Genomic DNA, 22,691 nt, shown 5'->3' with positions numbered 1-22,691 from the left:
AGCAGAGCCTTGATGAGGAGCTTGGCATTCCGTCTGTGGTTACTCCTGGTGTAAGGAGAACTAGGACTGTTTTGAGGACACTTGGCAGTGATCCAGGTGTACGCAGATCTACGAGGGTTAGATACCCTGTTGACAGGCTGAGATATGATGGATATACAATACAACCCATCATTATGCTTACATTGTAAAAGCAATACAGGAGGTTGAGCCCACTTGCTTTGAGCAGGCAATTGGAAATAAGAAATGGGAAGATACCATGGATGAGGAGATGGCAGCATTGGATGCAAATGCAACATGGAAGTTAGTGACTTTGCTTAAGGAAAAGAAGGCAATTGGATATAAGTGGGTGTATAAAGTCAAGCACAATGCTGATGGTTCAGTGAACAGGTACAAGGCAAGATTGGTTGCCAAGGGCTATGCGCAGACTTATGGCATAGACTATGAGGAGACATTTAGCCCAGTTGCAAGAATGGCAACCGTGAGAGCTGTCATTGCTATGGCTGCAACGAAGGGTTGGTCTTTACATCAAATGGATGTAAAGAATGCTTTCTTGCGTGGTGATTTGCAAGAAGAAGTGTACATGATGCAGCCACCAGGTTATGAGAGTAATGCACATCTAGATTTTGTGTGTAGTAGGTACCTAGAGCATGGTCAAACAAGATCGGGGAGTATCTTGTTACCATTGGATTTTAGATATCCAATGCAGATTTTTCACTATATGTGAAAAAGACGGATAGAGGGATCATGCTATTAGTCATCTATGTGGATGACTTGATTATCATTGGTGATAGTGATGTAGACATACATGATGTCAGGATGCTTTTAAAGCAGAAGTTTGAGATGAAGGATTTGGGTAAGCTGCGGTATTTCTTGGGCATAGAGGTGGTGAGATCACCTCATGGCATTTTGTTATTGTAGAGGCAGTATGGCTTGGACATGTTGTCCAAGTATGGTATGACAAGCTGTAAGCCTATTTCAGTGCCATTGGACCAGAACACAAAGCTTTCCGCAAATATAGGTGAGCTTTTGGAGGACCCCACTACATACAGACACATAGTGGGTAGTTTGATCTACGTGACCAGGCTGTTGGACTTGTGAGTCAGTTTATGCAGGTCCCTAGGAAGCCACACTTGGATGCGGCTAGACGGATCCTCAGGTACATAAAGTCCACAGTTGATTATGGACTTTTCTATGAGGCTGGCGTAGAGATACAGCTGCATGGGTACACAGATGCTGATTGGGCTGGTAGTATTGCATATAGGAGATCTACCAGTGGTTTTATGTTCTCATTTGTGAGTGCTGCTGTGAGTTGGAGCAGCAAGAAGCAGTCAAAATTGCCTTGTCGAGTATAGAGGCAGAGTACAGGTGTGCTACTATGGCAGCTTGTGAGGTAGCTTGGTTTCAGAAGCTACTTGGTGACATGGGAGAGCCCGTGGATAGGGCAGTTGTCATATATTGTGACAACATGAGCAGCATACAGTTGGCCAGTAACCTAGTATATTATGCTAGAACGAAGCACATTGAGGTGCATTATCACTTTGTATTATCACTTTGTGAGGGAGAAGGTTCTAGCAGGAGATACAGATCTGGTATATGTCAGCATAGAGGATCAGGTGGCTGACATCTTCATGAAGGCATTGGGCATAGAGAAGCTCCACATGTTTAGGAGCTTACTTGGAGTGTAGTGTGTGGAGTCGAGCTCGAGGGGGAGTGTTGAGGTATCGAGCTCAACTAGTGCTACGACGAACATTGATGACCCGCTTGGGTGATAGCTTCCGCATCTACACCACTAGCATGGTTGGTGATATCTTCATGAAGGCATTGGGTACAGAGAAGCTCCACAGGTTTAGGAGCTTACTTGGACCACATGTTTAGGAGTTTACTTGGAGTGTAGTGTGTGGAGTTGAGCTCGAGGTGGAGTGTTGAGGTATCGAGCTCAACTAGTGCTACGACGGACATTGATGACCTGCCTGGGTGATAGCTTCCGCATCTACACCACTAGCATGGTTGGTGAGATTATGGGTGATATGCGGCCAGTGGGATGACAGGCTGTGTGACAGCCATTTTGGATTACTAGAGACTGGCATAGTTATAGTGCTAGCTCATTTAGTGGGGTTCACATTATGGACCGATCCTTGTATGTTGTAGTAGTTGAGTACTAATCCATATAGTGTGTACTCTTATCTTTATGTTATGTTGGTTGAGTAGAGAAGAAGAAGATAGAAAAAAATTCAGCTCTCTCTCTCTCTCTCTTGTGTCTTGCTCTCTCTTGTGTGTGTGTGTGTGTTTGCTTGTTAGGGTTTGAAGCTCTCCCTTTTCCACATTCTCTCTCTCTTGTGTCTTGCTCTCTCTTGTGTGTGTGTGTGTGTTTGCTTGTTAGGGTTTGAAGCTCTCCCTTTTCCACATTCTCTTTATGTGTATCTCGGGGTGTCCAGCAGAGGGGGCGTTGTGACACTTCCTTAAGAATCTTGGACTTAATGTTCGGGACCTACGGTACACAAATTTTGTCATTACGGAACAGTAAACCATTCCGAATCATCCACTGGCCTCCCGCAACCTGAATCGTAAGCTGCTCAGTCATCGAGTCTTGGTCAATCAATGAGCTCCTATCCTAGATCCTTTGCCAATATGGACCTAAATAACTATCAGTCCATCAAAGCCCTCTCAATGATTAAAATAAGTCAGTGGAAATCTCGGTGAACGACAAAGTATTCATCTCTCTAATCCGACTAAGCGCATCTGCTACACTATTCATGGACCCCTTGCGATAGCGTATCTCAAAATCAAATCTTGCATTAACTCTGTCCATCTAGCTTTTCATCCTCTCAAATCATCCGCATCACACACATACTTGATTGACTGATGATCAGTCAATACCACAAACTTGGAGCCATATAAATAATGCCTCCAAACCTTGAGAGCGTAAATGACAACCTAAAGCTCCTTCTCAAGGGTTGGCCAACGAGATTGAGTGTCATCCAGCTTTCGACTCTCGAAAGCAACAGGTATAGGGCGGTCCCGATCGCATAGTCACTCGCGTCGGTCTCAAGAACATAAGGCCGACTAGGATCGGGCAGTGCTAAGGTAGGTGCTTCCTTGACTTCATTTTTCAAAAGTTTGAAGGTCGTATCCAAATCGTTATTCCAAGTGATAGGCTGATTCGAATTACGTCCACGACCCTTCAACAAGTCGGTCATCGGCAGTGTGAGCTGAGAGTACTCCCGCACAAATTTCCAAAGAAAAACAACAAAACTGAGAAAAGAATGAAGTTGTCTCACCATCTGCGGTATTGGCCAAGCCAAAACCTGCTGTATTCAGTCATAGTCAGTGCTCAACTTGTCTCGTGTGATTTTATGTCTCAAGTAAATGATTTGTGTCATAAAAAGCTCGCATTTACTAAATTTAGCATACAATCGATTCTGTCTTAAAATAATAAAGACAATGTCTTAAAATAATAAAGACAATTGTGAGGTGTCTAACATGATCCTCGAGAGTACAACTGTAAACTAAAATATCGTCCAGGAATACCACCACGAACTTTCCCAAATGTTCACGAAAAATATCGTTCATAATTTGCGGGAAAGTGGCTGGAGCATTGGTCAACCGAAAAGGTAATACGAGAAACTCATAATGGCCATTCCTAGTCCGAAAGACAGTTCTTTCGACGTGCCCTTCATGAATACGTATTTGGTGGTAGCCAGTACGTAAATCTATTTTCATGAAATACTTCGCTCCCACTAAAAGTCAATCAAGTCATCTGATCTAGGGAGAGGATAACGGTTCTTGATTGTCACTTTGTTCAATCTCTTGTAATCTACACACATTCGCTAGGTGTTCTCCTTCTTTCTCCTAAAGTAACATAGGTGCACCCCAAGGTGATTTACTTGGATGGATCTGGTCCATCCTCAAATAGTCTGCGAGTTGTTTAGCCAACTGATCTTCCTCAGCCTGGCTCATCCTGTATGGCGGAATGCTAATAGGTTGAGCACCAGGGACTAGATCAATACGATGATTAACGGGCCTTTCGGGTGGTAAACCCGATGGTAGCTCCTTAGGAAATACATCTTGAAATGAGCCAAGTAACTTTAATTCTTTTCTTTCAAACACACTTAATTCATTAACTTCCATCACAGGGACGAGAAATGAAGAAAATGGAATGAAAACACAATGGAAAGCAATATACAAAGAAAAATCCATTATATTTCCGAAATCAACTATATTTACAAGAGGTCCCTGAGAGAGATGTATACAATCACCTTGAATGCAAAATTGGGTGTTTCTATGTTCAAAAGAAAAAGAATGACTAAACCAATCTATCTGGACCTTAAGGATCTTAAACCACTCAATCCTTAATAGTAAGTCTACATGTACTAGGCGCATAACATAGCACTCCAGAATATCTCTGTAGTCCTGAATCCGGATCGGTAGCTTTTCCATCTTCCGATCCCACTCTTGCCGATCCGCAGGTAGGCATACCTCGTAGGTATGATCAATAGGCGTCGTGTCTAGACTCAAATTTTGCACAAGTTTGTAATTGATAAAGTTGTGTGAGCTTCCGAGGTCCAAAAGAATGTGTATTCTATGGTCGTACACTTCTCCATAAACTCGGAGAAGATCATGTAAGCCGAAAACCTTGAACAGACAATCGAAACATGAACTAGGGTGAGAAAGCACATTGACTGAAAGTACCTGTCAAAGACAACTGGTTGGCTGCCTTCGTCTTGGGTCCTGCGTTTGTCTTAGCACCCTTCTTTTTCGGGCACTCATTACGCATGTGTCCTTTTTCTTCGCAAATGAAGCAATGTCCCTCCTTGAGCTTCAAAGCCTTGAGGAGATGGTTTTTCTTCGCTGGAGTCGAGTTAGAATTCTTCAAAGGTTGGTCCAAAGACTTTTTCCTTCTGTCGTGTTAGTTATCGGTGTGGAGAACTTCCTTTTGTACTTGTTCCCATGTCCGGTTACGGTCTTGGTTTTAGAAGAGACCATCGTATCATCATAAATATGCACAGAGTGAATAGCCTTATCCAGAGTTTTACAGTTATTATTCTTGATCTGTAAACGGTACAAGTCAGGTAATCCTGCTATGAAGAAACCCAATAGATTAGTAGAATTCATCTTCATAGCTTTCATCGGCAAGTCTCTAAATTTCTGGTCAATGAGGTGATAGCTCAAGTGGTGAAGGCGTTTGCCTAGGTTGTCTATTGACAGTGAAATTTGGTAACTATGGGAGGATCTTGGGCCAAAAGGCCAGTCGAAAAAAAAGAGTCTAAATTTTTGGAGGTAGACCTCATAAGTGAGGTTTTGCGAGGTCATGGTCAAACTGGCAAACTGAGCAACGATGTTGTAGTCATCCTCCTCCTTGAAGACTTCTTCAAACTGTGCCCAAGTTGTCGGTTTAGGTCTGAGTTCTTTCTACTAGAGCAAAGCCTTGCCCGAGAGGAAACCTGCTGCTAACTGAATCTTTTTATCATTGCCATATAGATGAAACTGGAAGTGGACTTGCCACTTATGTAACCACGTGTCCACAATCTCCTGGGTACGTTGCTTTTTATCGCAGCTCGCCCTCGAACTGCTTCGGAGTGATGTTCGGATAGACATTGGAGTTAATGGTTGCACTTTTGAGTCGAAGTCTTTTTTAAAGTTTAGCTTAATGTTTGGTTCTGACTCTTAGTGCTTTAGGTCTAGAGTTTATAGTTTTCTGTTTTGCTATTTTGTGTCATTGTTTAGTATCTCCGCTCAAAAGGTTTAAGTTCTTATTAAGAAGAAGTGTGTGTGTGTGTTTTTTTTAAAAAAAAAAGTTTCTTTCATTCATGTAATTGTTTTGTTTTGTTTTTTTGTTTCTTGTTTTTTTGTTTTTTGTTTTTGTTTTGTTTTGTTTTTCTTTTATTTTGTTTTGTTTTTTTTGTTTGTTTGTTTTGTTTTTTGTTTTTTGTTTTTTGTTTTTGTTAATGTCTTAATTAAAAGTCTTTGTTTGATATTATCTTTTGATTTCCTCTCCTTAGTAGCTAGGTTTGTTAGTTTATTTATTTATTTTTTTGATCTTTCAAATGCTTTGTTTTTGTCTTTGTCCTTCTTCACTATTATTTCTTTCTCAAATCTCTCAATATGTAAGTTCAGATTTTTTTGATCTTATGAAAGTATATATATATATATATATATATATATATATATATATATATTCTTCAAATAAAGCATATGCAGTGCCAATTTATAATATTTCATAATCCATGCATTAAAGCCATAGTCACAAGGGACGGTGGACGGTGACGGGGGACGGGGACGGGACGGGGGACGGCCATAAGTAGGGAACGGGGACGGGGAAGGGAACGGCACTCAAAAAATAACTTTTTTTTTTCTACTCTACACTTATTCTACTTTGGAAGTACATCAAAATGAGCACAAATTTACACTAAAATGGTAAGCTTTTGAGTCATATTAATAATTAAGTAGATACAAAATGAGTCATGACTCAAGAGTCAGGACTCAGGAGTCAGGACTAAGCCTTAAGGAGGCAAAATACATGGATGGACTCAAATGAGTCAATGACAAAAAAGTGCTGAAGACTAGAGGCTAGAGGGACAGTCTATGCAATGTGTTTGAGACAGCACCATATAGATAGCATGTTCTTACACCACAATCTCTAAATTTCTGCCGCCGCCGGGGGGATCCAAGGGGGCCGGCGGCAGCCATTTAGGCCCCCCTTGGCGGGGGAGTTTGGGGGCAGCACCCCCGAAGCTTGAAACGAACTCAAAAAAATCGTGATGATTTTTTCAATGGTCGGCAACAAAACATCCTATTATTTTGTGCGCTGAGCGCACAAATTCATTCAAGAAAAATAGCAACAAGAAGTAACAGCCATAAACGGCTAGAAACGGGTAGGCACAAATTCATTCAAGAAAAATAGCAAGAGGCTTGTTCTTATATAGATAGGCAAGAGAGAGAGAGAGGAAAGCCTCAAGGGCAAGAGAGAGAGAGAGGGCCAAGCCTCAAAGAGCCAAGGCCCAACAGCCATAAACGGCTCGAAAGGAGCAGGCAGCAGGTGGCAGGCAGGCGCAACGGCCAAAAACGCAGCAACGGCAGGCGCAACGGCTCTTTGCCGTCCCCGCACAGTGCCGTCCCCGACAGGCATCCCCGTCCCTGCGCCGTCCCTTGTGAGAAACGTCCGTCGGGGGACGTCCGTCCGTCTCCGTCCCTGCGCCGTCCCGTTTCGCGATCCCAGCGTTCCAAGGCTCCGTCCCCTCCGTCCCCTGTGACTATGATTAAAGCCATAAATCGAGAGCCACGATTTGAAGTCAGATACGGGCACAAGAGCCAACCGTATCTAGAAAGAAACTTTACCCATATCCAGAGTCAACAACTCTTGATAATAACCAGAGACAGGCATAAGAGTCAGTTGTGTCCCAAATATTCATAAATCTATAAGCCGAGTCAACAACTCTAATATTAATGAGACACAAGCACAAGAGCCAATTGTGTCCCAAATATTTATAAATCCATAAGTAGCTTTAAGTACTTGCAAAAAGAAAATAAGTAGAACACATAGCCACCAAACATCTTGCCATGCCATCGGATTGCATAAGACTGCCACTCCTATGATCCATACGCATGCCCAAGCCAAACATGCTTCACATGTCCATACGGTTCGCCAGAGCAACAACCCTTCCATGAAACCAAACATGCTCGCCAGGGTTTCCCCTTCCACGAGTCCTTACTCACCAGGGCTACCACCCTTCCATGAGTTCATGAAACACTCACCAGGGTTACCACCCTTCCATGAGTTCACAGAATCACTCACTATGTAACATGCAGCGGAAGTATTTGTAACTTGAGGATCTTGTCACACAATTGATCACACCGTGTACTATATTATGAGTTTTGCGAGTTTAGCAATCCACTTTAAGACTTCAAACTTTAAGAGATTTGAGAGAGAGAGAGATAGAAACTATACACCGTATGGGGTCCCGAATTACCCACTGAAGGGCCTCCTATCACGTTACCGGAATAGTATTTGCTTTATTTCTTTGAAGAGACTGACGATGGACTGATGATAAGCCAAACGCAAGATCTAGGAAGACCAACAGTCGGGCTAAACTGTGCACGGCTGTAGAAGCACCAATGATGACCAATCTTGAGCCTACGTACTCTTCCCAATGGATGTAGGAAGGCTGCAAATCTGGGGCTGAGAGAAGGGGCTGATTGGGATTGTTCTAGACTATGTATGAATGCTGAGTTTTACCTTCACCAAGTGGCTGTAGCAAAACGATGCATATGAGGGTGCTGAAAACTGTATGAATGCTGCAAACGCAAGTGGTACTGAAGGCTGAATGCTGTAGATGCTGCGTTTTGCGGCATAGAGGCTGAATTGCTCAAGCATTAATGCTCCTAGATGCTGATGAGGAAAACGCTGAAGGCTGATGTGCTGAATTCTGCAATTGCTTATGCTCTTTGTGCTGAAGGCTCCAAGCAATGACTTCTATGCTGATTATGATCTGAATGAATAAATGGATGATATGCTCAGTAGTTTATATGGACAAGGGGAGCTGGTCGGCTGACTACAGAGCTGGCCGACTGCACTTGTCTAGGCGAAATATATAAATGATGTAAAAAATGCCCAATAAATGCTGTAAAATATGGGAATAATACTAGATGAATTCTGATGACTGCTAGATGATATCTGCAGGCTTCTGCAATGGTCTAGATAGCCTACATGCATATGGGATGAATGCTTGCATTGTCAAAACGCTCCAAAATGTACTCAATCCTTGGCATAGGAAACTTATTCTTAATGGTGAGTTTATTCAATGCCCTGTAGTCTACACAAAGGCGTGCAGACTTGTCCTTCTTTTGGACAAATAGGATGGGTGCAACAAATGGTGAGGAAGAAGGCCGAACAAATCCGGCTCGGAGGAGCTCATATAACTGTCTTTCTAGCTTGTCCTCTAAAGTCTTGGAAAGACGATAGGGGAACTTGCTAGGAGGTTCTGATCCAAGGACCAAATCGATATGATGGTCCTTAGGATGTGATGGAGGGAGACTGGGCGGAAGATCGTCCCTAAGCATTATGTCCTGATGTCTGGACAGGAGGTTTGCTAACTGTGGGACAGGTGCTACCGATGAGATAGAGGCTGTCTGAGTACGAACATAAAGTAGTGCTCCTTCCGCTCCCTTGCGTATAGCTCGTCGGGCTTGGAGGTGCGAAATCAATGGGATGCCAAGAATGCTTCTATCCCCACGAATCATGACGGGCTCAAGAAAACCTTTACAGATAGTAAAAGTGTCCTGCCCCTAATCGAGAATAGACTCATATTGGCGAAACCGTTGGATTCCTAAGATCATGTCACATCCCAAAAGAGGAGAGACGATGAAATCTCGTTGGAATGAGGCCTTCCGAACTTCAAAGGCAAACTGCTGTGCCTTCTGAGATATGTGGGTGCGGAGACCAAGTGTGAACCCTTCCACATCCAAATGATATGGTACTAATGTGCAGCTCATCTTGTTAGTCAACTGGGGAGAGATGGCATCCTCAGAATTGCCCATGTTAAACAGGACTACAAACTGCCAGCCCCTTGGCATAGCCATAAGCGCAGATGAGGCTTTTCTGTGCAGCATAGCGCTCACTCTCTTGCTTAGCATCAAATACCACAGATGGCATAGGATGTATAGAAGGTAAAAGCTAAACTGCATTTGTGGTAGTAGGCAGGGCTGGAGGAGCTGGAGATGTTGTTGCAACTGTGGCAAAAGGTGCTTTGGAGGCTTGCTCTGCTTGCCATTTGTGGCAATCCTTCTTACCATGCCCTATGATATGACAGAAAAAGCATCTGTTTTCTGACTGGTATTTTCTTTGCTCCTCTGGAGGAAGATAACCTCCAATGATGCCTGCTTTAGCCTTTTCCTCAAGGGTTTTCTTAGGCTTAGATTCTTTATCCTTCTTATCCCCTGAACTAGAGTTATTACTGCCGTCCTTCTTAGCATCTTTAGAAGATGCATTACCTTTCCCTGGCTGCGCAGCAGATTGCTGCTGCTGGGGTTTGGTACTGGACTGTGATGATTGCTTGGGCTTGCCTCCGTTTATCTTCATTTCTTCATTTTGAGCAAGAGTCAAAGCCCGGTCATATGAACTAGGTTCAAAGTTGCGAATTGCGAACTGGATGTTGGGATCTAATCCACGAATGAATTGTGTTGGGGTAAAGGCGTTATGCCCACCCTTATAGTGTGTACAAGCCCATAAGTTATAGTACATAGTACACTTAGTACTTTTAATGTACTAAGTGCACTATGTGTACTAGTGCAATATACATGTGTGATAGGGGAGTCACACACTCACTTGATGAGTTGACTTATCCCCACAACTCTCTCTCTCTCTCCCTTGCTTCTCTGTGTATGTCTCCCATGAATGAACTCTAACCCTAATTCCTGTTTCTCCCACATCAACTGGTATCAGAGCCTAGAAGGCGGTGCTATTCATCTCTTCTTCTGCTCGAATAGGGTTTCCTGCATTGATGGCTTTTACAGTCATCCAGTCTAGTAACGCAGGAAGGAGGCGAACATTGAAGGTCGACGGCTAGCTACGTGTAGCGCTGGATCCGTGGAACGAAGGTTGACGGGCGTTGAGCCATAGGCGATTGCAGCTGGGAGCGATGGCGTAAAGATACGCAAGCGAAGTCGACTTCAGGCGTGTAGAAGGCGCACGGCGAAGCAAAGCGAAAGCCAGCCCAAGTCGCGTGTAGCGTCAACAGTAGGCTAAGCAGCCAGGCGAACACGACGTGAGCGAGTAATATACGCGAGCGAAGGCTGCTAAGCGTTAGTCGTCGGCTGGTCCACGAGGCGGATAGACTCGTAGCGCTACAAGGCGTCAAACCAGAGTCGAGCGAACACAGGCGACTAGCACAAAGGGGGGGCGGCCAACAGCCCAGCCAGCATACGTGGCTGCCCACGACAGCCCACGCAGCCCAACAAGGGCTACCCAACCAGCTGCCCCAATCAACCCACGCAGGACAACCAGGCTGCCCAGGACAACCCACCCAGCCAGCCCACGTGGCTGCCCAGCACCGAAGTCGCCGCCGAAGTCGCCGCCACCACCGCCTCCGTCTCAGCCTGCAAGTCAAGAAACTCAGAAAAATCAGAAATTTCAGAGGTATTTGCCTTCAATATTTTGGGAATTTCTTATCAATTCAAGCAATTGAGCAGGTACAGGTGCCCAAATTGCTCAATTTTGAGCAAAATTGGCAAAATTGGGTGACATTGGTCACAATCAGGATCAATTTGCAGGAAATTGGTCACAATCAGGATCAATTTGCAGGAAATTGGATGTCGAAATTTGGGGCTTTTGATGTAATTGTGCAATTAAGCACTCATACATGCTGTATGATGTGAAAAATCGCACATTTGGGCAAAATTGCAGCAAATTGCAGTGCAAATCAAGGGGCTTTTGTGCCGATTTGGTTGATTTGCATGCAGGCAATCGCATTTGATGCTGTGGATAATGTGCTGATGCCTTACAAGCACTCAATGTGCCTGTAAATCAAGGGGCTTTCATGTATTTGATGTATATGTGGCCAGGGGGAAGCATCGTGAACACTCTGGATGCCTTCATGTGTCTCAATGTACCATGTATGATCAGCAATTGATCTTACTCTTTACTTTATGCATGCAGGTGTTTGTCACCATGCTAATGTAAATGCAACCGAGCTGCCGGAAATTTCTATGTGGCATAGCCGGTTGGGACACATGAGTGTCAAGGGAATGGAGCAATTGTCTCGTTTGGGTTACTTGCCTTCTCTAAAGTTTTCAAGTTTTCAGTTTTGTGAGCATTGTATATATGGTAGGCAACTACAGTGCCCCCACAAGAAAGCTCTTGGACAAAAAGATGCTCAGTTAGAGCTTGTGCATACAGATGTATGTGAGATGCCTCAGCTTTCTTTGGGAGGGGCAAAATATTTTGTGTCCTTTATTGATGATGCCACACGTAAGGTGTGGGTCTATCCTCTTCGTTTGAAGAGTGATACATTCTCAGTGTTTCAGAAGTTTGTTGCTCTTGTTGAGAATCAAACTGGCAAAACACTGAAAGCTTTGCGTTCCGACAATGGTGGAGAGTACATGTCCAAACAGTTTCAGGACTTTTGTGATGCTAAAGGCATCAAGAGGGAACTCTCTACTCCTTATGATCCTCCACAAAACGGGACAGCAGAGAGGATGAACAGGACCATACAGGAGAAGGTCCGTTCTATGTTGTCACATGCTGCATTACCTCATGGTTTTTGGGTTGAAGCTGTTATGACAGCCGTTCACCTTATAAACAGGTCACCTAACACGAGGCTTGGTGGGAGAGTGCCAGAGGAAGTATGGACAGGGAAGCCTTCGTCATACAAGCACTTGAGAGTGTTTGGTTGCGTTGCGTACGTGCACATACGCAAGGAAATGCGCACCAAACTTGATCCTAAGTCTCACAAATGCATATTCCTAGGATATGGTGACAGAGGTGAAATGGGGTATAGACTTTGGGATCCCATAAATAGAAAGATCATACGCAGCAATGATGTCATTTTTGATGAAACATGCATGTATAAGGAGCCTGCAAGGCAACAGGAGCCTGGCAGAGTCATCTTTGATGATGATGGACATCATGGACAACAACCAAGGGCTGTAAATCAGCCATTACAGCAGGAAAACCAGCCCTTAAATGGTGCTGAAAATGGTCCAAATGGACAGCCAAAGATGGCAGAAGATATCCCTATGGATATACCACAGTTAGAGGAGATACTGGGCATGATTTTTCAGCCTTATGGCATGGAACAGGAGCCACCAATGGGTGATATGCAGGCTGGACAGCAACCTGCAAATGATGGTCATTGGGTACGGAGGTCCACAAGACCTTCCAGAGCCCCTGACAGGTTTGTTCCAGGGGTTGACTACTTGATGCTCACTGATTGTGGGGAGCCCTCATGTTATAAAGAGGCTTTACAGAGGGCAGACAAGGCTCTATGGGAGCGTGCCATGAAGTCAGAGATGGATTCTCTGCATAAAAATGGAACTTGGAAGTTGGTGCATTTGCCTGCAGGCAAGAAGGTTTTGCCATGCAAGTGGGTATACAGGCTCAAAGTTGCACCAGATGCAAAGCCAAGATACAAAGCCAGGTTAGTGGCTAAGGGCTTCAAGCAAGAATATGGTGTGGACTTTGAGGAGATCTTCTCTCCAGTGGTCAAAATGACCACACTTAGAGCTGTGTTGGCTTTGGTTGCGCATGATGATCTGGACTTGATTCAGATGGATGTGAAGACTGCTTTTCTTCACGGTGATCTCCATGAGGAGATATATATGCAGCAGCCAGAGGGTTATGCAGTAAGTGGAAAGGAGAAGCTTGTATGCAAGCTGAAAAAGAGTCTTTATGGGCTCAAATAGGCACCAAGAGAATGGTATCATAAATTTGATACATTCATGAAATCACAGAAATTCAGGAGAAGTGACATAGATCACTGCTTGTACACCAAGAAAGCTTTGGATGGCAGTCTATTGATCCTCATCTTGTATGTTGATGATATGTTGATTGCCGGAAAATCTCGTAAGGAGATGGATACCTTGAAGCTGAGGCTGCATCAAACCTTTGATATGAAGGATTTGGGTGATGCAAATCACATTTTGGGTATGCGGATACTTCGGGACAGAAATCAGCATGTGTTGTATTTGTCTCAGAAGGAATACATTGGCAAAGTCTTGCAGAGGTTCAATATGGACGGGGGGAAGAAGACTAGTACTCCTTTGCCTCCATATGTGAAACTCAGTGCTATGGACAACCCACAGTCAGATAGAGACAGGGCTGATATGGCCAAGATTCCGTATGCTTCAGCTTGTGGCAGTCTCATGTATGCCATGGTTGCTACTAGGCCGGACATTGCATTTGCAGTGGGAGTGGTTTCTAGATACATGGCCAACCCTGGCAAGAAGCATTGGGAAGCAGTGAAAGGTGTCATGAGATACCTGAAGGGCACACAGGATATGTGCATTTGTTTTGGCAAACAGGATGCATTAGTGCATGGTTACACGGATTCGGATTATGCCGGTCATCCAGATAACCGGAAGTCTACTACCGGTTATGTATTTACATTCACAGGAGGTGCTGTGTCATGGATATCCAGGATGCAGAAGTGCACAGCCTTATCTACTACAGAGGCCGAGTATATTGCAGCCACAGAGGCTTGCAAGGAGGCATTATGGCTATCTCGGTTAGTGGTTGATTTGGGCTATACAGGGGATATTCCATTGTTACATTGTGACAGTCAGAGTGCCATCCAGTTGGCAAAGAACCCTGTCTTTCATGCAAAGACGAAGCATGTGGATGTGAAGTATCACTTCATCAGAGAGGTGATAGAGAACAAGCAAATTCAGCTTGTTAAGATTCATACGGATGACAACCCGGCTGATCTGTTGACGAAGAGTTTGCCTCCGGAGTGGTTTGCTCATTGCAGACACTTGATGGGCATTGGATGAGGCCAGTTTCAGCCTTGATATGGCCTTGTATATTATCATGTACATGCTGATTTTTTCTTTTCCTTTACTTAAGGGCACTTTGCCTTTAAGTGGGAGGTTGTTGGGGTAAAGGCGTTATGCCCACCCTTATAGTGTGTACAAGCCCATAAGTTATAGTACATAGTACACTTAGTACTTTTAATGTACTAAGTGCACTATGTGTACTAGTGCAATATACATGTGTGATAGGGGAGTCACACACTCACTTGATGAGTTGACTTATCCCCACAACTCTCTCTCTCTCTCCCTTGCTTCTCTGTGTATGTCTCCCATGAATGAACTCTAACCCTAATTCCTGTTTCTCCCACATCAAATTGATCCATCTTGGCCTGCTCAGATAGCCCTAACTATTGTGCTAAAGTGATAACCTTTCCGGAAAACTGAAGCACTGGAGACCTGTTCTGTCCGAGTCCATAGAACTCATCTGCCAAGCCGGTCATATATTGGGGCGGGAGGAATCTGGTCTTAAGGTCATGAACAAATGTATCCCAGCAAAAAGCTGTGACACCTGTGGTCTGGTCTGCACGAAGACCAGACCAATGCTGCCACCAAGTGACTGCCTCACTTATAAAGTGGAGAGCCGCTATGTGGACTCTATCCTGAGGATCTGTGATCCTTGGAAAATGAGCAGTAAATTGATGAATAAATTGATTAACTGCTAAATGATCATACTTACCATCATACTTATTAAAATTCGTTTGACTTCGAATCACGGTAGTCGATGTCGCGGGCTGGTGGCTGGTGGCACTTGAGGCTAGGGAAACTAAAGAGAGGTGCTCATATCTAAGATGCATGGCCTCCTTTTCCCTTTGGTGCTCGAGTAACATGCGTTCTTGATCGAGCTCTCGTTGGTGATCCCGAGCAGTGAGTTCAGCCCAAGGTTGATGCCGTACGTACGTACGGATCTGTACAGTATGGTACAGCGGTACGGTACGGCACGGTACCGTACTGTACGGTACCGTACTGTACGGATCCGTACGGAAATATTTAAAAAAAAATTGTGTGGCGTGTGGCGACCATGCGATTGTAGATAAGCGACCAAAATTTGGGCATTGTGTGTACTTGCAAAATCGTGTCCCCTATGTGTACCTGCAAAACTCTGTAGAGCAAACTTCTTCGCTCTCTCTCACGCCCAGACTTCATCATGCCGCGCAAGACTAACCCGAACTGGGCAATCCACACCAATGTCCTGAGGGTTGTTAACACCCCTTCTCAGCAAGGGTCAGGTACTCGGCTATGGGCATGCAAGTATTGCGGGGAGCAGTACACTAGCACCATAACTCGCGTCATCAAGCACATGACAGGTATCGGGTGCACCAATCAATGTGGTCCATGTGATAAAATACCACAAGCTGTGAGGGACCAATTGATTGCGGAGAATTGTCCTGCAATGGGTGGTGCAAGCCGTGTTAGAGGTGGTGAAAGTACGCAAGATGCTCTCCATGATGCTTTTATTGGAGATGTTACAGGTTCAGGTACAGTAGATGAGGGTGAAAGTCTTTCGGCTTCAGCCCAATCCACCACAGGCAGGAAGAGGGCACGTATTGCCGATGATGAGGACCTCCTGCCACAAGATGCGAGAGATACAGGGGAGGCATCAAAGCAATCCACTCTGCGTTCTTGTATCTCATCACAAGCTTGGGTAAAGGAGCGGCAAAGGGTGGTAGAAATGGAGATTTGTCGAACTCTTATTGAGTGTAATATATCCTTCAATGTGTTAAGGACAGACCAATGGAAAAGAATGGTGAAAGCAATTGCGCAGGTAGGGCCTACTGAGACGTGGACAGGTCTTGAGTATACGAAGATGCGTACATCCATGTTGGATGAGCAGAAGGCCTTGATAGACAAGGCACTCACTCCTGTGAAAGCAGGTTGGCAGGAGTTTGGATGCACTATTATTTTAGATGGGTGGGCAGACATTCGCAAGAGGCACATAATCAATATCCTTGTGTCATCTTGCTTGGGCACCTATTTCTTGTGTGCCGTGGATGCAGGGAGAGCAGGCGACAGGATCACAGGGGAGTTCATTTATGGCCACATTCGACAGGCTATCCTTGAGGTTGGGGAGGACAATGTTGTGCAGGTGGTGACCGACAACGCCTCTAACTGCAAGGCAATGGGTCAAATGGTCAAGGCAGAGTTTCCACATATAGTGTGGACTCCATGTGCTGCCCATTGTCTTGATTTACTTATGGAAGACATTGGGAAGCTTGGTTGGGTGCAGCCCATTGTTGCAGATGCTGTAAAGATCACCACCTTCTTCCGCAAGAAGCATTAGGCTCTTGCCATCTTTCGGAGCCATAGCCCTTTGGATATGGTGAGACTCTCCAAGACCAGGTTTGCCTACATATTCTTGGTCTTGGATAGGCTCTACAAGATAAGAGATTCACTATCATCAGCAGTTGTGGATCCAAGGTGGTGACAGATGCACATTCAGAGGATGAGCGTACAAAATACTTACAGAGGCGGATCCTGGATGATGATTTTTGGCAGCAAGTTCATAGCCTTTCAGTTGCACTTAAGCCTGTGTATGTCCTTCTCCGACTTACAGACATGGAGGGCTCAACTTTGGGGCTGGTCTTTCATTTGTTTATGCAAATGAAAGACCATGTTGCTCAGTGCTCCATGATGACTGCTCAATGGTAAGCAATAGTTCTAATTTCTTCCTCTTTCTTTGATTTTTATGACTTCTCGATTCTCGATTCTCATGACATGTTAGGAGTCAGGACTGACATGTGTACACTTAGCACTATAACCTAAGACATGTATTTTCAATCTCTCATTTTCAGCCGAGGTGAGATCTTGGACATTGTAGACAAACGGTGGACATTCATGAGCCGTCCCATCCATGCGATGGCTGCCATGCTCCATCCTCTCTACAGGTTGCCAGAGCTATGGAATAATACTGCTTTGAGCATGAAGCAGTCAGAGTATGTTGGAAGGATGTTCTCAGAGAGAGGAGGAGCAACTTCAGATCGATAGAGAGTTCACTACTTACATGAGTGGTATTGGTGATTCATTTGCGAGATCTGTGTCATTGAGGAAGGAAGCCATGAACTTCCCTTTGACATGGTGGCACTCTTATGGAAGGGTTGGTCTTCCAAACCTTTCACGAGTTGCTCTTCGTGTTCTATCTGAGGTAACTTGTAATTAATCTCTAAAGTATAGTCTTCGGAAGTGAAGCTTGATGTTTTAGCATTAAAAGATTTACAAATTTGCTCGCATTGCACTCATTTTTGCACAGGATTGCTCAGCTGGAGCATGTGAGCAGAACTGGAGCTCATACTCTCTTATACACACTAAGATTCGGAATTGCCTTAGTACTTCTCAATTAGAGAAGTTGGTGTATTGCAGAGCTAACATGAGGCTCGTGCGAAGCTACCATGCTTTGGGGTCACCGAAGCAGGTATAAATTGAAATTTGGACTCAAGAAGAACTTAGAAGTAGAAATTTTTTTCTAGTTCAATGAATATCCATTGTCCAATATGCAATTTGTGGCATGTTTAAACAGGTTGATCCAACACTACTCAAAATGGTAGATGAACCCAGCCCGGAGCTTGTGGATCGGCAGATTAGAGATGAGCAAGAGGAGATTTTGAGAGCTTTACATAGAGAGCTTGAGAGCGTGGATCGTTGTGTGACCCGCTCACGTGCACGATCTCTCAGCATTCCTCTACGCCAGGCAGCTCCAGATCCAGGCTCTGTGAGACGAGAGAGCATTCGTAGGGGAAAGCTTCCAGTTCGTTGCACCCAGCAGAGGCGTGCAAATGAGGCTATCGAACTCATTCACACTCTGATCCCCGAGGCACGTGACGAGGATGCACTGGAGCTTGTTGCTGCTGAGCCAGAGTTCGATGAAGAGGGCAATGGTATCAATGATGGAGGCATGCTCTCTTCAGAAGACTCATCATCTTCATCTGATGATGAGATTTGAGACTCTTGCATCTAGACTCTAGAGTCTAGACAACTGTAGTGTTTCATTGTTTTGCTTTTTGCACTTGTGGACCAGGACATGTGCTGTAGACATGATATTTGTACTCTCTTTATCATCTATGACTTTCATGGTTCTTGCTTATATCACTATGACTGTTAGCATGAGGTATTGTGTAATGGGCTTGGTAACTGATAATTGATTTAAACTTTAAGTAATGAGGTTCAGTCTTTATTTTAAGTATTTTGGTTGCTATGTCTACAAAATATTCAGGTTTCTAGGACTGTTTACAAATGGTACGTACTGTTTACGTACCTTAAAATTTGTTCTGTACAGAAGTACGTTTCGTACGTACTGATAGCGTGCCGTACACTACGTACCTTACCACCTTGGTTCAGCCTGCTGACGCCGGTCTTCTTTGATCTTGCGTTGGGCTTCCTCATAGTCCCGTCTATCTGCTTTTTCTTGCTGCTTTCTTGCTTAAGCTTTTGCTTTTTCTTCTCTCCGTCTAGCCTCGTCTTCTCTTCTTTGTTGTTCCATCTGGAAGAAGTTGGAGATGTAGTCGGGGGTTGCTGGAGGCGGAGGAGGACGTGCTGCTATTGCCTCCAAGGGTTGGAGGCGCTCCATGAGAAGCTGGTTCTGAGCTCTGAGTAGAGCTATGGTGTCTGCTGTAGTCGGAAGAACAAGGTCTCCTTCGGGGGAGACGTCTTCTGGTTGATGGGTATTGGAGGCGCTCCATGAGAAGCTGGTTCTGAGCTCTGAGTAGAGCTATGGTGTCTGCTGTAGTCGGAAGAACAAGGTCTCCTTCGGGGGAGACGTCTTCTGGTTGATGGGTACTCTCCTTTGTAGACATAATGCTGAAGTTGGTGTCGTGCCGGAACACAATCTGACCATCCAAGGATGTCCTCACGCTAGGATACGGTGTGTGTGGACAGGTTGAATCTGATACCAATGTAACATGCAGTGGAAGTATTCGTAATTTGAGGATCTTGTCACACAAATGCTCACACCATCTTCTGTATCCCGAGTTTCGCGAGTTTATCAATCCACTTTAAGACTTCAGACTTTAAGAGATTTGAGAGAGAGAGAGAGAGAAATTGTACACCGTATGGGGTCCTGAATTACCCACTGAAGGGCCCTCTATCCCGTTACCGGAATAGTATTTGCTTTATTTCTTTGAAGAGACTGATGGTGGACTGATGATAAGCCAAACACAAGATCTAGGAAGACCAAGAGTCGGGCTGAACTGTACACGGCTGTTGAAGCACCAATGATGACCAATCTCGAGCCTATGCACTCTTCCCAATGGATGTAGGAAGGCTACAAATCTGAGGCTGAGAGAAGGGGCTGATTGGGACTGTTCTAGACTATGTATGAATGCTGAGTTTTACCTTCACCAAGTGGCTGTAGCAAAACGATGCATATGAGGGTGCTGAAAACTGTATGAATGCTGAAAACACAAGTGGTACTGAAGATTGAATGCTGTAGATGCTGCGTTTTCCTGCATAGAGGCTGAATTGCTCAAGTGTTGATGCTCCTAGATGCTGTTGAGGAAAACGCTGAAGGCTGATGTGCTGAATTCTGCAATCGCTTATGGTCCTTGTGCTGAAGGCTCCAAGCGATGAGGACTTCGATGGTGATTATGATCTGAATGAATAAATGGATGATATGCTGAGCTATTTATATGGACAAGGGGTGCTGGTCGGCTGGCTATAGAGTTGGCCGACTGCACTTGTCCAGGCAAAATATATAAATGATGTAAAAAATGCCCAATAAATGATGTAAAATATGGGAATAATACTAGATAAATTCTGATGATTGCTAGATGATATCTGAAGGCTTCTTCAATGGTCTAGATGGCCTACATGCATATGGGATGAATGCTATGCATAAATGCACACATGTCCTGATGCAAACTCTAAGGCTTCTACTGACTCCACATGCATGAATGCATCTCTTCAAGTGGGTTAAGGGACTTGGACTGACTGACTGAGTGTCTAAGGATGAGAATGACCTACGTAGCTCGTGCCTGACTTATCCTGGACTGAGGATTACAATGGGGTCACGGCGTATGACAAATATCATTCTAAAAGGGTACTAATAATGTACAATGTTGCACTGATGATGAGCTATCTTGTCACCATGCACTACAGTGCAGAGTGCATGTGACACACTAGGGCTACCATCCTTCCATGAATGAATCCATCCATAGTTGGCATAGACACAGTCCCTTGCCAACAAGATGTTAGATCACATGACCCTTGGTATAGACATAAGTCCCCAACCAACAAGGTAGAGGTTTGACAGAAACTCAGTACGGAGGGCTTTGTGTGAATATATGCTCTTATGTGTGTGTGTGTGTGGAGTGCGTGTGTGAGAGCATATCTTGATACAGAGTTCTACACCCACTATTAGGCACTGATGGCGTTAGTTGGGATGTCGTAGTATCTAGTCCATACTATGCATAATGGAGTTGATAGTTATATAGTCTTGTGGGGTGACTACCATGAGTATATAACATGCACGTTCCTAAAAGGTAAATTTGGGCATGTTCCTAGATTCATCTAGGTATATATAAGTCCCCAATCAACAAGGCGTCATGTCCACTCTACCACATGCACTCACTTAGAGCATACACTTTGGAGGAGAGGTGGACTCAAGTTCACTGTACCACATACACTCCATGCTGGTACTCTGACCACACACCTTGGAGGAGAGGTGGGCTCAAGTTCACTCTACCATGTGCACTCCGTGGTGGTATTTTGATCACAAACCTTGGAAGGAGAGGTGGGCTCAAGTGTAGAACATAAGATAAGAATGAGTCACAGGCATAAATATCCTGGTGCTCCATAAACATATCTGCTGCGTATGACCACACACCTTGGAGGAGAGGTGGGCTTAAGTTCACTCTACCACGTGCACTCCGTGGTGGTATTCTGATCACGAACCTTGGAAGGAGAGGTGGACTTAAGTGTAGAACATACGATGAGAATGAGTCACAGGTATAAATATCCTGGTGCTCCATAAACATATCCGCTGCATATAGTTTTGCAAGCATTTCGGCCGCCAATAGAAATCCATAGAAAAATCCTCGATCCATGAGTTCCACAAGTCCACTGCATCCCAAATAAAGGGAGCCAAAAACACTCCATCCAAGCAAAAGGAGCCAAAGAGCTGTATATAAAGCCCAAAAATCCCCAAGCCAACGATAATCATATAGATGCGCCAAACCATCATATATGTATAAATCCTCGAACAAAGATATGCCAGAAATTTTGTCCATAGTCCTTGGACATATCCGTAAGAAAAACCATATAAACCAGGCTTTCCAACCATTATGTTTACGTGGAACAGTTCAAGGCAAACAACACACAATTCTCCTTGTACGGGCGTACAAGGGTTAAGTGTCCAAAAACACTTACAATAAATTGCCAAAAAGCATCAACTTTGCAAAACTCAAAGTATACTTAGCTTTTCTTTGCCAGGTTCGTCATGAAGCCAAAAGAAATTTTCCCTCATAAGATATCTTGAGATATAGCTCCATATAACTTGTCTGTAAGCTTGATTATAGAATCCACAATATCCATATGGAAAAAGTGCTGAACTCGGGCACATAAAACCAACTCCATACTTTGAGGATAAAATCTGTGAATCCATAAATCCTTATACTAAGCTATCTACTGCCCATGAATGCTTCCACACAAGATCAATAGCAAAACTGTTGGTCAGTGTAGTCTCCACTTTTGATCTTTTCTCTTTCTCACTGTTGGAAGAAAGCCTCTTGCTTCCGAGAAAGCCTATGCTCTGATACCATTGTCACTAAATGCGGAGACCCGGAACAAAAGACCAATACTTCGAATAGTAGACAAAGCATGAAAACACAAGTGGAATAACCATAAACAATATAATAACACTGCACTGAGCCGGAACGGCCGGCCTCCTGTAGGAACTTCTTTATTGAGAGAGAAGCTTTTACAATAAACCAAGGTGCGGGTGCATATAGCACTGGATTTTCCACAAAGCGTCAGCAAATCTCTTGCCCAAATATCTATCGAGTGCCAAGATAGAAACACAACACCAAAAGCCATCCAAAAAACTGTCTCAAAACAGTCCTATGAATCACCTAATAAACAGTCCATGAAACAGCCCAGTATTGAGCCAAAAACAGTCCCGAACTCCGTGCCAAAACAGCCCCAAAACATAGCCTCAAATCAGCCCCAGTAGAGCTCTCAAAATTGTC

General features: G+C 44.3%; 2 protein-coding genes across 3 annotated transcripts in view; both read left to right on the top strand.

Moving 5' to 3' along the window:
- The window catches only part of LOC147604252 (MICOS complex subunit MIC10-like), a 47,531-nt gene that overhangs the window by 14,923 nt on the left and 9,917 nt on the right, over positions 1-22,691 (top strand). The gene's annotated exons all lie outside the window — the stretch shown is intronic.
- LOC147604253 (uncharacterized) lies at positions 17,692-18,504 on the top strand. The gene is made up of 2 exons (XM_086795739.1): positions 17,692-17,926; positions 18,032-18,504. Exons 1-2 carry the CDS (start codon positions 17,882-17,884, stop codon positions 18,452-18,454), a joined length of 468 nt encoding a protein of 155 aa, XP_086651865.1. The 5' UTR covers positions 17,692-17,881; the 3' UTR covers positions 18,455-18,504.

Source organism: Cibotium barometz, chromosome 62 (assembly GCF_041138505.1).
Source record: "Cibotium barometz isolate CiBa-2024 chromosome 62, ASM4113850v1, whole genome shotgun sequence".
Lineage (NCBI taxonomy): Eukaryota > Viridiplantae > Streptophyta > Polypodiopsida > Cyatheales > Cibotiaceae > Cibotium > Cibotium barometz.
The sequence above is the reverse complement of the archived record's forward strand: the minus strand, read 5'-3'. Positions and strand labels throughout refer to the sequence as shown.